Source organism: Nothobranchius furzeri, chromosome 11 (assembly GCF_043380555.1).
Source record: "Nothobranchius furzeri strain GRZ-AD chromosome 11, NfurGRZ-RIMD1, whole genome shotgun sequence".
NCBI lineage: Eukaryota > Metazoa > Chordata > Actinopteri > Cyprinodontiformes > Nothobranchiidae > Nothobranchius > Nothobranchius furzeri.
This window is the reverse complement of record NC_091751.1, coordinates 69,506,946-69,520,236: the sequence shown is the minus strand read 5'-3', so window position 1 is coordinate 69,520,236 and position 13,291 is coordinate 69,506,946. Positions and strand designations below refer to the sequence as shown.

At 44.0% G+C, this 13,291-nt stretch overlaps 1 protein-coding gene across 2 annotated transcripts in view; it reads left to right on the top strand.

Moving 5' to 3' along the window:
* The first annotated feature begins 1,092 nt into the window (after positions 1–1,092).
* The window catches only part of ccdc39 (coiled-coil domain 39 molecular ruler complex subunit), a 31,847-nt gene continuing 19,648 nt past the window's right edge, over positions 1,093–13,291 (top strand). The window contains exons 1-7 of one of the 2 annotated variants that reach the window (XM_015957756.3): positions 1,093–1,316; positions 3,307–3,426; positions 3,507–3,653; positions 3,743–3,901; positions 12,420–12,512; positions 12,839–12,967; positions 13,052–13,243. In XM_015957756.3, the coding sequence (XP_015813242.1) occupies positions 1,218–1,316; positions 3,307–3,426; positions 3,507–3,653; positions 3,743–3,901; positions 12,420–12,512; positions 12,839–12,967; positions 13,052–13,243 (939 nt within the window). In that variant the 5' untranslated portion in view covers positions 1,093–1,217. Of the gene's footprint in view, positions 1,317–1,393; positions 1,519–3,306; positions 3,427–3,506; positions 3,654–3,742; positions 3,902–12,419; positions 12,513–12,838; positions 12,968–13,051; positions 13,244–13,291 lie in introns of those variants that run through there. The other variant, XM_054739136.2, reaches the window with a different exon arrangement.

Genomic DNA, 13,291 nt, shown 5'->3' with positions numbered 1-13,291 from the left:
CAGGTGGGACCAATGAACATAAGAAACGAACTGAAGCTGGGGACACATAACATGACACATTGTAAAATAATATCCCGTATATACCCTGTTAAGAGAACTTTCATATAAAAGATTTAAGTTTGAGTCTGACCCTTTTTGCTTATCAGAAATAGAAACAAAAGAGCATCTGTTTTAACAACTGTTAATCTGTGAAGGTCTTCTGGTCCGACGTTCACAGTTGGATCTCACTTAGAATCTCAAATGTGCCTTCCTTACAGCCAAAGATGTTCTTTATTACATGGACAATCTGGACTCTGACATTTCCGATACTGTCAACCTTGTAATTATTTTGAGTAAATATTTTATTCATACATGTAAATGAAAAAATACCACACCTGTTCTTTTCTTCTTTTTTAATTACTTCACTCAGTATTTTAAAACTCTTAAATGCATCTTCAGAATGAGTAAGAAAAGTGCTATAATTGACCAAAAGATGGCTGAATTTCTGTTTGCAAAAGTAACTCACGTCATCTTTTTATATCTGAAATTGTTATTACCATGTGAAGTTCCTGACTTGTTTTGTACTTGTTATTTTCATCAAAAACAAACAAATAAATAAACAAATAAATACATACATACATAAATACATAAATACATAAAAGCATCACGCTTCCGGCGTCCCATTGTCCGGAAGTAGATGGGCGTCAGTTAGGCTCCCCATAGCAACCAAAAGCAAACGTTGCCAGTGTTGCGTTGAAATGTGTTACCCCATCAAAAACGGATTCCCACTAGTTTATCTCCATTTTCTCCTTAACCTCCAATTATTATAAGTGATAATATTGACAGAAAAGTTTGAATGAAAACAACTTCATCTTATTTTGTTCATTTTTTAGTTCATTATACAAGTGAAACGCGGCTAAATGCCAGTGTTGAGACTGTTTAACATTTGTTAAATAAGGATATAGTCAACAGACTTTCCACATACATCCATTATATACATCGTTACGTTTTACACTCGTCTTAAGAAGTCTATCATTCTAAGCTAAAATGTGCGCGTTTTAGCAAGGAAAACGGACTGACGTGCGGGCGGGAAGACGTCTGTTGACGGGGTAACGCATTTCAACACTACACTACTACTGCTAGGAGGAACTTCCACAACGGGAATTGCTGCCCTTCCAGCCCAAAATCTGTAGTTTGTTATTTTACAACACTTCTTTCACAGAATACCACTGGGGGAAATGTCGCACATTATTAAATCAGCATTAGCTGATATGGGGTGGGACGTGCGCCACGCCGTCCCGGAGCTCAACGCTGAAAACAAGGCTCTGCTAGCGGAGGTCAGAGAGACTAGCGTTTTAGTGTGTGCTCTGTAACAGCAGCTGTGTAAAACCAGCACCGCAGCGTTGCAAGTTTTATTTTAGTATATGCCTTTTCTTTAAGTGGACGGAAAATTTGATGTCATCGCTTCTAAAGACGCTGAACGCTGCTGTGCTCTGCTTTTAGGTTTTTTCTGTCTGATGAACGTTTAAACGCGAAAGGGTGAACATCTCTTTACAGTTCTGTCTGAATTGAAAGATATTAGAATGTTTTTTAAACTAGATTTATTTATACAGTACATTTGTGCGTGTTAAATAGCACGGTGCTCACTTTTATTAAAAGAGCTTGTAGTTTACCGACTGTATTATAGAACCACAGTAAAGCTTATAGTTACATACTAACCCTCTCCAAATTAAATGCGGACAATGTTTCATGTAGGGATGCAACGATACCACTTTTTCTCAAACCGATATGATAGCGATACTTGGATCTGAGTACTCGCCGATACCGATTACCAATACCGATACATCTACCACACAAAAAATGCAATGATTTGGAATACAGATATTATTTTTTTCTCTGCTTTCAACAGGAAAAGACTGTGAGGTAGGGGTCGTATGAACTAGTCGACTAGTCGACCTCACTGCTCTGTAGTGACTTTTTACACCTGTCATCGATTAGTCACTGTCATGTGATAATGACAAGATGCAGTCCTCGGAAAAGACAGCAGGTGACGAGCCCCTGCGCGTCTGGATCGAGGCGGAGGCGACGCGCTGTGCCAGAGCGTCGGTACTGACACCCGCCGTAAAACGGACATTTAACCAAATTGTGACCTTTACCCTCTTGCAATTGAACCTTCCCCTCACCCCCATCCTAACCTTAACCAGCTTGCACATGCAAAGCTCTGATTGTTGACACGCTCCAGACATCTGCCTCCTGAGCACGGCCACAGTAACATTATCAAATCAGGTGTCGCCACTCAAAAACAAATGTAACGTGATCGTTCATGTCGGCTCATTTCCTTTTATGTTTTCTGTCTTTTATTTTTGCCTGATGCGTTTCGCTGCTGTGGATCGGGCGCATCACCCGTTTTTCCTCCGGTGACGCACCAATCACTGATGCGGCCGGCGAGCAGCGAGCACTCCGCCGTTTTAGCGGTCGGTAGATCTTTTAGAACTGCAGTTCAAAGGTAACTCATGAGGTGAATATATATGAACCCAGGTAGCAGTTTTTCTTTAGGATTGAGAGGAGATGCAGGAAGATAATAAACAGGCAGGACAGAAAAATAGTCAAATAAAAACAAGTTAGTTTTTGTACCTGCTGGTTGCAACAAACAGACACCATTGAAGGTAATCAGAAGTGAGGAACAGAAAATGAAATAATTATTTTAATGTTTAGAGCAGCAGGAACTCCGAAAGGCTGCAGGCGCATCAGTGAGTTTGCGGCCGCTGTGCAGGGGGAGGGGGGAGAGGGCTGAAGCAGGGGGAGGGGGGAGAGGGCTGAAGCAGGGGGAGGGGGGAGAGGGCTGAAGCAGAAACTACCGTTGTTAAAAGAAATGTGTTTAACTTTGAAAATGTGGGCGCAATTTTAATTGTCAAAAACTCCAGCGAAACAACCGACCCCCCACCCACCCACCCCCCGGCCGCCGCTTCAGATGTATGACGTCAGCAACGACTAGTCGAAGTCGACTCGATTTTCATTACTTGACTGTCGACTTTCAAAAAGATTAAGTCATGCAACCCCTACTGTGAGGTAGATAAAAAGTAAAATATATGAATGAAATCATCACAAAACTAAAATATTAGGTGAACAGGAAGGACAAGTTACAGTGAAGCCATTTTCAAGCAACTGCATTGGTATCTGTTTCTGGTATCGGTTAACTTTTACCGATACAGATACTGGTATCGTATCGTTATCTGCACCGATACCAGTATCGGTATCGGTGCATCCCTAGTTTCATGCCACATGTCCAGGGTGTCTTGGTCTAATGTGATGTGTTTTTAACAACAGATTTCCGAAGCTGAGAGGCAGCTGGTGCAGCTGGATAATGATATTGGGAACAACACGGACAGTAAACAACAAATGACGACATACATCAGAAGTGCAAAACGAGAGCTGGAATACCAAGATGTAAATATCTTGAACCAAAATTTCTTGTTGATGACATGCTATTCAGCCCTAATGTAGCTCTGCACTGATGTGTGTTACAGGCTCTGCTGAAGGCAAAGGTCAGTGAGGTGGAGTTAGTGAATCATCTCACAGCTCTGGCAGAGAGAGAGACGGGTCACCTGGTCCAGCAGACAGCTGCGATGAAGAGGGAAAACGGGACTTTAAGAGGGCAGAAAGACATGCTAGAGGTCTTTACTCATAAAAAACATCACCTTTAAATTACAGCTGCTTGTGCCATAAGGTGCTTCTTAACCTTGTTTTTGTTGACTGAATTCAGAAAAGCATGTTCAAGACAGAACATAAACTTGAAGAGTTTAAGCTTCAAATGGACTGGGACCAGCAGATTTTGGATGCTTTCTTGGAGGAATCAGCACGTAAAGACGAGGACATGATGTCCATCGTCAAGTACGCTCAGCAAGAAGAACATAGGATCAAGGTAAAAAGATATAGAACATCACATTTTAAAACGGAAATGTTCACATTGCACGTGCAGCTTTTGGAACGGCTTTTATATTTTGAACAAACTAGGGCTGCACGATATTAGGAAAACCTACGATATTCGATAGCAATGATTAATATTGCGATGTCGATATTACTTGCGATAAATAACAATTTAACTCAGGAACAAAAATAATCAAAAACAAAGAAATAAACAAATCATAAAATTGAGAAAAGCAAAAGATGTGAGAAAAGGGAAAAAGAAAATGAACAAGGAAAGGCAATCAGTGGATCCCGGGAAAAGCAGAATCAGTAAAAAGAGCAGAACAAAGCAAACTCAGGTGTTTGCCAACCATCAAAATTAAGTGCCCTCTGTCTCCGGGCCGGGCATCTGACCTATGAGAACCCACCCATTTGGCCAAATGGGTGAAGAGCTCCATTTGATTTGTTAAAAAAAAACATCTCATGCTTCCGATTGAATGACAGAATGCATCATGTGTAGCAAACATTTGAGCTGACCATTCATTACGGTATTTATCTGTTCTTTGCGATATGCATATTGTGCATGCTGATATCGCGATAACGATATATTTACGATATATTGTGCCGCCCTAGAACAAACTCATTTGAGTCGGAATCATAATCAAGTTTATTGTTACGCATGAGGAATTTGTTTTGGTGTTTGGTGCCGGAGACATCAATACAAGTGTAAGAAAATAGCATAAATGCATGTAAGCATCTGGACAAACTCTTCTCTTAGGACAGGAGTCTGAAATCTGTGGCTCTAGTGCCACACATAGGTCCACAGCGCCTCTGAAGAGGCTGCTTGTAACTTTGATCCAAGTGAAAAGTTGCAGTCTTGGTTTGGTATTGCTGATTGCTGAGCATAACTGGTCACTAGGCGGCAGTGTTGACATTGACTTGTGGATAACATCTGTGTTTTATGGAAGTACAACACTCTCACCAGAATGTCGTATTTTAAGCATTGAATTTTTCACACCGACATTTTCTTCTGTGAAATTATGTATTTGATTTTTTGTACTCAAAGTACACCAGCAAAGATTTCAATTCAATTCAATTCAAAAATACTTTATTAATCCCAGAGGGAAATTGATTGCTGTAGTAGCTCAGAATAATAATAATAATCAAGTCATCAAAGAGTTGTTGTATATTACAATGGCTGTTTGCAGGAAGGATCTCCAGTAGCGGTCAGTGTTGCAGCCAAACTGAAGAAGCCTCTGACTGAAGACACTCTTCCGTTGTCGGACAGTCTTGTGAAGAGAATGCTCAGGGTCGTCCATCATTTTCTTGATTCTCTGGAGAATCCTTCTTTGCATCATCTCCTCCAGCGGTTCCGAAACTGCCGAAACTCTGGCTGAGTCCTTGAAAGGGCTTGGAGTTCCTCCATCTTGTTGGCCAGTGATCTCACATTGCCCATTATGATCGATGGAAGAGATGGTTTGAATTTCCTCTTTCTCTGTCTCCGTTTTGCTCCCGCTCTGCACCCACGCTTCTTGCGTTTTAGCTCATTTGGGATTTGTGGCTGCAGCTGAGGTATTATTTCAGCCTTTCCAATGTTAATCAGCTGCTCCCGATTGTAAACCAGCTTGTTGCCATGGTTACACGTCATAACAAATGCTAAAAATGTGAAAAAAGCTAAAAAAAAATAGCAGTACAAATCCTCCAAGCTTCACAGCACCAGAAACAGAAAAGTAAAGTGTCCAAAAAATACAGTTTTTCTTGAGAAACTAGAAGAAAAAATGCCCAAGAAAAGGCAAAACTTACATATAGTCAACAGAGCTACTCCAACATGCAGCCACCCAGAGCAGCGCAGTTCATCTGTAGAATTTCATCTTCAAAATTCAACTGTATTATTTCAACATAAAAAATCTCATCTGCTAAAATTCATCTGCAGATCTTCATCTTCAGCAGAAATGGCATGACCTCTGATGACTCAAGCCAAAGCAATCGTTAGTCAGTTGAGTCAATTGGCATTTGGCCAATCAAATCATGCTCCTTTGATCATGTGACTCCGGTTAGTTAATTGCATTTATCTAAACCGCATGTGTCAGACACAAGGCCCGCGGGCCAGATGTGGCCCGCCACATCCTTTTATGTGGCCCGCGAGAGATTCAAGTGTCTGGCGAGATGAGCTGGGATCTCCATGCCTTGGGGGGCATTTTGACAACAGAGGTGCCTATTTGGGCCATTGGGGAAACTGAATCCCTGGAGGGCGTAGGCCAACCAGCCATTCCTCCCCATCCCCATACATTTTTCTCCTCCTGCTTCTTCACATCGTCACACAAACATTCACATAGGACCTTGGGGGCTAGGCAAGTTAGGGGTGCGGGTATGGATCCCATTTCCGCATTCCTATGGCTTCCTGCCCCCCAATTTTATTTGCACATTAAACACTTCCACCAGCGACATTCCACGCAAACGCACACTTAGGGCCTTGGGAGTGAGCGCACTCAACGACATTTGGCAAGGGGATCTTTCAGCCTCATCCTGAGTGCCGGTGCCCACTTCCAATTTTAAACTGCACTTAGACGTAGAGGGCTGTGGGGGGAAGTGGGGTTGTGTGGTGGCATCAGCTGGTGTTGGCTAGACGATGCCTGTACTGTCCGCTCCCCACAGCCATGGAATACACCTCCTCAACACTCACTAACACTGTATTGGAGCAGGCGGAGGAAGACAAGGGGTCTTAGCACACTTCTGTTGTCGCTTGGCTTCCCGGGGCTGGAGGCTAGGAGGGGGAGCTGGCCATCTGGTTGGGGTCTGGGTTTGGGGTCGGCCCATAAAAATTGGCAGTACATATCGGCCTTTGGCTTACCATAACTCCTACATATCTGCATTGTTATCTGCAATAGAAAAACTAGTATAGGTCGACCCAGTCTCAATCTCAGAATGGAAGGAAAAATCGATCAGAAAAGAGATGTGGGTTTTCTCTCAGCTATTAGTAAAATTACTCTAAAAATCCGCTGTTAATGGCAAAATATCATTCTGTCTGGTGTTTTAGTTCAGCACAAATATGACAATATTAAGAAATGACCATGTGTTTGTAATACAGCTGCTTAAAGCTTTCGGTGAGCCTTGCACAGTGCGCAGATCAATTAGAGGTAGTGCTGCTAGGAGCAGCTGAGACCAGAGATGATCCCTGGTGGAGGACTATTGAAAAAAATATCTGCGTCATGGAATCAGTCCAAATTATCCACAGTATGCAGTCTGTGGTTTTCAGGAAGATTTTTTTGGGCAAGTTTGTGCCACCCAACTGTTGCGGTCATCCATGAACATCTCTCTATTCATGATTTCTAAGAAGAACCTATCTTCTATAGATAATCCAACCTTGTCATCGTTCTTTGACCTTTCAAAGATGGTGTTTCCGATGACATCATCATCGAAATGTAGGGTATCACAGGCTACAGGGGCCTCAAGTGGAGTCCTGTGTTGAGCTTTTCCTTGACACGGATCCGGTTGGGACACGGAGGAAGAAGAGAGGGTGGTCCGTTGCCTAGTACATGGGTGTGGTGAGCACTTACAGCCACAGACTTGTGCACTGATCCAAGGCAGACGTCTCCGACCACGACCCAGCCCAAGTCGAGTCTCTGTGCAAACGGGGTGTCGTTGGGCCCTTTCCTTTGCTCGCTGACTTTATGAATTTGGAGGATGTCACGACCCAGAAGAAGAAGAATCTGGGCTTCTGGATCCAGTGGGGGAATGCAGTGAGCGATAGGCCTCAGGAGAGCATGCGACCACGCTGCCTCAGGAGTTGGTATTTTGTTCCTGTCATCAGGCATATTGTTACATTCAATCAGAGTTGGTAGTTTCACCTTTGACACTCCGTCTAAGGACTCCACTACAAAACCTGTTGCCCTTCTCCCCGTGGTCTCCATTCAACACATTCTCACTCCCAGGGCGTCAAAAACAAAACGCGTGGTCAGCCACCCTCCACGTCAGACCCCTGACGCCAAAAGTGCCCTTTTTCGTTACTTATGTGCGAAAAGGGGTTTTTCCCTTATTTGACTGCAGATCCCAATGCAGCGTTACACTGACGCGATGGGATGTCCGCAGCCAGGGCACCAAACAAGCTCATTGTACCTCACCCTAACCTTGTCCTCTTATTTAACCTTCCCCTCACCCCTATCCTAACCTTAACCATCTTGCTAGCGAACATGTTAGTGATGTGTCGGTCACCCTAAAAGCCGGCTCTATGAAGTGAACGGCGGGAGGCGCCTCGCCATTGGTCGAGTTTGGACCGAGCCAACGCGAGGGGGAGGTTTCAACTACCACGGTGGAGGTTAAAAGTAGAGGGTATGTGTAACCTCCCCCTCGCCAGATGGTATGTTCTAACGTTCCCCTTGGGCGGCAAATACGAACATTCACAGTCAGACTCTGACTGTCAGAGTCAGAATGCAGGGGAAACAAACGCTTGATCACAGTGAGAGTAACGTTTTAGGTAGCAAGAGGGTTAAGGTTAGGATGAGGGAGAGGGGAAGGTTATAAATAGTGAAACGTTAAGGTTTAGGTGCTGTTAAACGAGCTGGTTCAGTGCCGCATCAGCGGATATCCCATCATGTCAGTTTTACGCTGCATTGGGATCTGCAGTTACAAAAGGGAAAAACCCTTTTCGCACATAAGTAACGAAAAAGGGCACTTTTGGCGTCTGGGGTCTGACGTGGAGGGTGGCTGACCAAGCGTTTGTTTCCGACGCTTAGGGTGTGAGAATGTGTTGCTCCATTACACCTACACAGGTACGCAGTGTGTATACTGATCTCACTCCCTTGATGTTCAATGGGTCACAAAACTCGGTCCTAGCGAGTGACCTGTTGCTTTGATCATCTAAGATTATGTACAGCTTCACTGCCATTTCTTGGCGACCAACTGGGTACACCTTAGCTAAGCAGGATCTTGATGCTTTCTCGTCTCCACAAATGTCTGTACACCGGCTTAAAGTGACATCAGGTTGATCCGCCTCAGCTTCTTTCTCCCCGCCTTGCTTGATTGCAGTTACAGGGGGTGGTCCTGGATGGAGTGCTGTAATGTGAGTGTCACTTTTGCATTCCTTGCGCCTGATAACCGCCTTGCAGTTCCTTGCCAGATGACTCGTGTGAGCACAGCATCTGAAACAAATGCCCATATCTTTTAAGAGGGTCTTTCTTTCCTCCAGAGGTTTGTTCCTAAACCCCCTACACCGCCTGAGAGGATGGGGCTTCTTATGAAGTTGACATTTTTTGTCAACGTCCTCTGATTTGCTTGCCTGACTCATAGTCTCCGGCGAGACATCAGTCTTTTGGGTGTAGTCTGAACTTTTCCCTTGCTGCTCTATTTTTACTGAACTTTGCTGTCCTGATGAAAGGGCGAAACTTGGATCATTTCGCATTCGTGCCTCTCTGCAGACAAAGTCACAGAAGAACGAGAATGGAGGAAAGGCAACTTCATGTGTGACTTTGTACTGGGAACCTTGAACCATCCATTTCTCTTGAATACCATAAGGTAACTTGTCTACAATGGTTGGCTATGCCACAAGCAGTATCGCGGTAAGTGAGTCCTGGTAAGAAGCCTTCATCTTTAGCAGACCCTACTTCCTGTTAGAGATCTCCCAACTCTCTAAGCTTGTTAGCATCTTTGTCACTGATCCTCGGAAAATAGTCAATCCTGTCGAAGAGAGACTTCTCTACAGTTTCTGGGGAGCCGTAACAGTCTTCTAGGTGCTCCCAAACCTTTAACAGTCCTTTAGTAGGACTGCCCACATGCACAGCTCGGATCCTCCTTACATGACGCACCGACTGCTCTCCTAACCATTTTGACAGAAGGTCGAGCTCCTCACTGACTGACAGCTGCAACCCGCTTATGGCGTTTAAGTAGGAAGCCTTCCATGCCCATTAGTTCTCAGGACGAATATATTCATGAATATCATATGTGAAATCCTTGGCACATAACAAGCAGATTTCAAAAATAGCGATTTTAGCTCCTTTGACTTCCATTCATTTTTTCATTCTTCCCATGGTCCGGAACAGATGGGCATGACTTAGGCTCCCCGCCCATGTCGCGTGCCCGTCCCATTTACCGGTTCCTTTAAAACCCAGTTCCGTTAGAACTTATGAGACGGTGCATCCATCAGGGTTCGGGGGTGTATCGACGAGTATAATCGTACTAGATCCTGGATTGGACTATCTAATTAGAATCTTGTCTTTTATTTTAAAGGTGAAATGACTTGCAGGAATAGCCAGCCCCAGAGTGCTACACTTCTTTTAAACTCGTTACCTTTTGGTTAAGATACTAAAGAGAAGTCTGGAGGCAAGCCAAGCCTCTCAGCAATTGTTTGGGTTACCCGGAATTAATTGCGCCTCTAACAGCTTATGTGGGAGGTTGGTAACTATAAAATGATTTATGCTAGTTGATCAGGCTAACATAAGTTTATCAATTTATTTATTAATCCAACCTTCCAGCTGGTTAGAGACTTTTTCAACCTGCAATCAGAGCCAAAATAACCTCGAATATTTTGCTTTTATCGCCCTTAAGACAACTCGTTACTCGCAAGGAGGGGGAAGTTAAAACTTCCCTTATCTTAAGGTTTCTTTATATTATTCTATTATAAACTGTAAAGTAAGTCCCGATAATTCAGAGACCGATCATCGATATGCTTACCTCTGTGCAATTTATGGCCAGGGCTCCAAACGTGAAGCTTTAGAGAAAACCTGAAAGAATCAGGATTATGTTTCTTTTTCAAAAAAGGTTTATTACAAAATCAAAATACAAAAATGGGTAAAGTGAAAACAACTGCTATCCCCCACGGAGGAATTAGTTCAAAATGATTAAATAAGAGTTAGTTTACACTAGCTCTTGTCTTCTCAGAATCTCCCCAAGAACTCCCTCTCTCTTCTTCCAAGAGTCCTTCTGTCATCCCCCATCCAGGTTTGGACGGGGGATGACCCCACCAAATCTGCTCTGTCTCTTCTGTCCTCTGCCCCAGCTGCTGTCGAATCTCCGAATCTCTCTCTCTGCTGTTCAGAGCTGTTCTTATATACCCTTCCTGGGCCAGCTTAAGGTCATGGGGTCATTTACCAGATACACACTTTGTAGCTCAACACAAAACATTTGGTGTCATTTTCACTACATGCAGCATTCTTCTTAACACAGGTCATTACATCATCTTTTGCAGCATTCTTCAGTTTCTCTCCAATGTTCCCGAGAGGGCTTCTGGATCTGATGGGCTTGTCTTCACTCTGTTCTCCTCCAATCCCATCTTTCCAAGCCAGGGGTGGGGCAAAGAGGTTGGGTCAGTCAACCTGACCTTTTGCCCAGTTCTGTCCTCTCGTCCCTGTGACCCTTGTGCGACCCTTGTTTCTGACCACAGTTTTTTTGACCTGCAGCCCAGCTCCTGTCGGCTGGCTGATTTTGCTCGCACAAGCCAGTCCAGTGTGGCTCACCTTTTGACCCCGTACTTGCCACTGTCTTTGGCATGTGGGGACTCGCATCACCCATAGCCCGACCAATCTAAGGCCCTGTCCTCACGTAGCCGGGGATCTGCCAAAACGTAGATATGTTTCTACGTTTTGGCCTGTCATCCACACGAAAACGGAGTTTTTTCACACGAAAACGGATCTTTTTAAAAACTCCGGCCAAAGTGAAGATCTGCATTTTCTCCGTTTTGGGTGTCTGCGTGTGGACGGACAAAACTGGAGTTTTAAGGTCCGCAACGTCACTTTCCGTGACAAAAAATGCTGACATCACGTGTGCGACCTGTGTTTACACTAGCCGACAGCATGGATGCCCTCAGAGCTGCGCTCGCTTTATCAATCGTCCAAGCGCTTTCTGCTTGTTTGTTTTTGCAAGAGGAATTACTGCTCCTTGTGGAAGACCACAGACGAAGCACGAGGTTAAGAACGGGGGAAGTACTGCCGCCTACAGGTCTGGCATGTCCTTAACAACGTATTTATCCGGGTACGTGTGGACAGAGTTTTATTTTTAAACGGGGTGGTGTGGATGCAAGTTTTTGGAGGGGCGGATATTCGTTTTTTTTTTAAAAAACAGGCTACGTGTGGACTAGGCCTTAGATTCCGACTGAATTTCCTGCGCCCGAGTGGCCAATAGGGGGCCTTTCAATGTATTTACATGTATGAAAAGGGGGTCCTTGGTTAACCAACCAGTGTCACGTAATGAAAGGAGCGTGACTTCATTGGCTAAAAGCCAATCCACTTGATTGACTAACAACTGCTTCTGGCTTTGCCAGGAGGTCCCCCCGTTTCTGCTGTTGAACGTTTTACATTTAAAGTCTGCAGATGAACTTCAGCAGATACATTTTTCTTGAGTTTTTAAAGATGAAATTCTACAGATTAATTTTTGCTGGTGTGTTTTTAGTGAAAAAATTCAAATACATGTTTCACAGGATGACATTTCAGTGTCATACATTCAACGTCTAAAAAGGCCTATTCTGGTGAGACTGTTAAACTTCCGTAGTGTTTAGCTCCAGCCTTTGTTCACATTTGTGAACCTTCTAATTTGTCCCTCTCTAGTCCCTCACCGTGACCATCGAAAAGAAGGCGCTGGAAGCCAGTGAGAAGTACAAAGCACTTGAGAAACAGCTGATAGAAACAACAACTGCACAGGTCAAGACTAAATCATGTGTGACATCTGATCTGTTCACAGGCAGAATAAAACATGCTTTAGATGATTTAACAAATGTGGACGTTCCCTAGAATTCATTTTTCATTCTAATCAGAGAATTGTGTTTTATTATTTTATTTCAGGGGTGTTTTTATGGTTTTTGTCAGGTCTTTATGATTTTATTATTTTTACTATGTATCATGTGACCGCTATTTCATTATATAGCGTTCAGCTAGTTGGTCCCGTGGGTGCTTCATAAAGAAAGCTGGTATGGTTTGGTGTGTCTCAGAATGTCTCTGAGTTCTTCCTCATATCGTTTAAAAAACAGACGGCTTTCGACAAAACAGTAGAGATCCTGAACCAGATTCACCTCGAGGTGGAGCAGCTCATCACTCAGTGGGCCAACTCTGTGGAGCAGATAAAGCATCAGGACTCTGAGATGCAGCGTTGCGCTCTGGTAATGGGTCGGGCTTTGAAGTAGACCAGGTTGTATCCTGAACCCTGAAAAGCACGTTTGAGTAAACCTTGTTCGTTGTTGCAGCAACTTGTCCAGGCTAACCATGCCATCCGAGAGAAGAATGCAGCTCTTACAAAGAGTCGGAACCTCCTGGAAACTCAGAAGGACAGCAACCAATCGAAGGAGAGGAAGATAAACACAGCAAAGATGATGGGAGCAAAGCTCCGGCAAAACCTGAAGGAGCAGGAGGAAAATTATGTCAGGCTTCAGGATGAGGTCAGCTTCCGTACATGTACAGAAGGTGTCCTCAGTGTCAATGCCCCT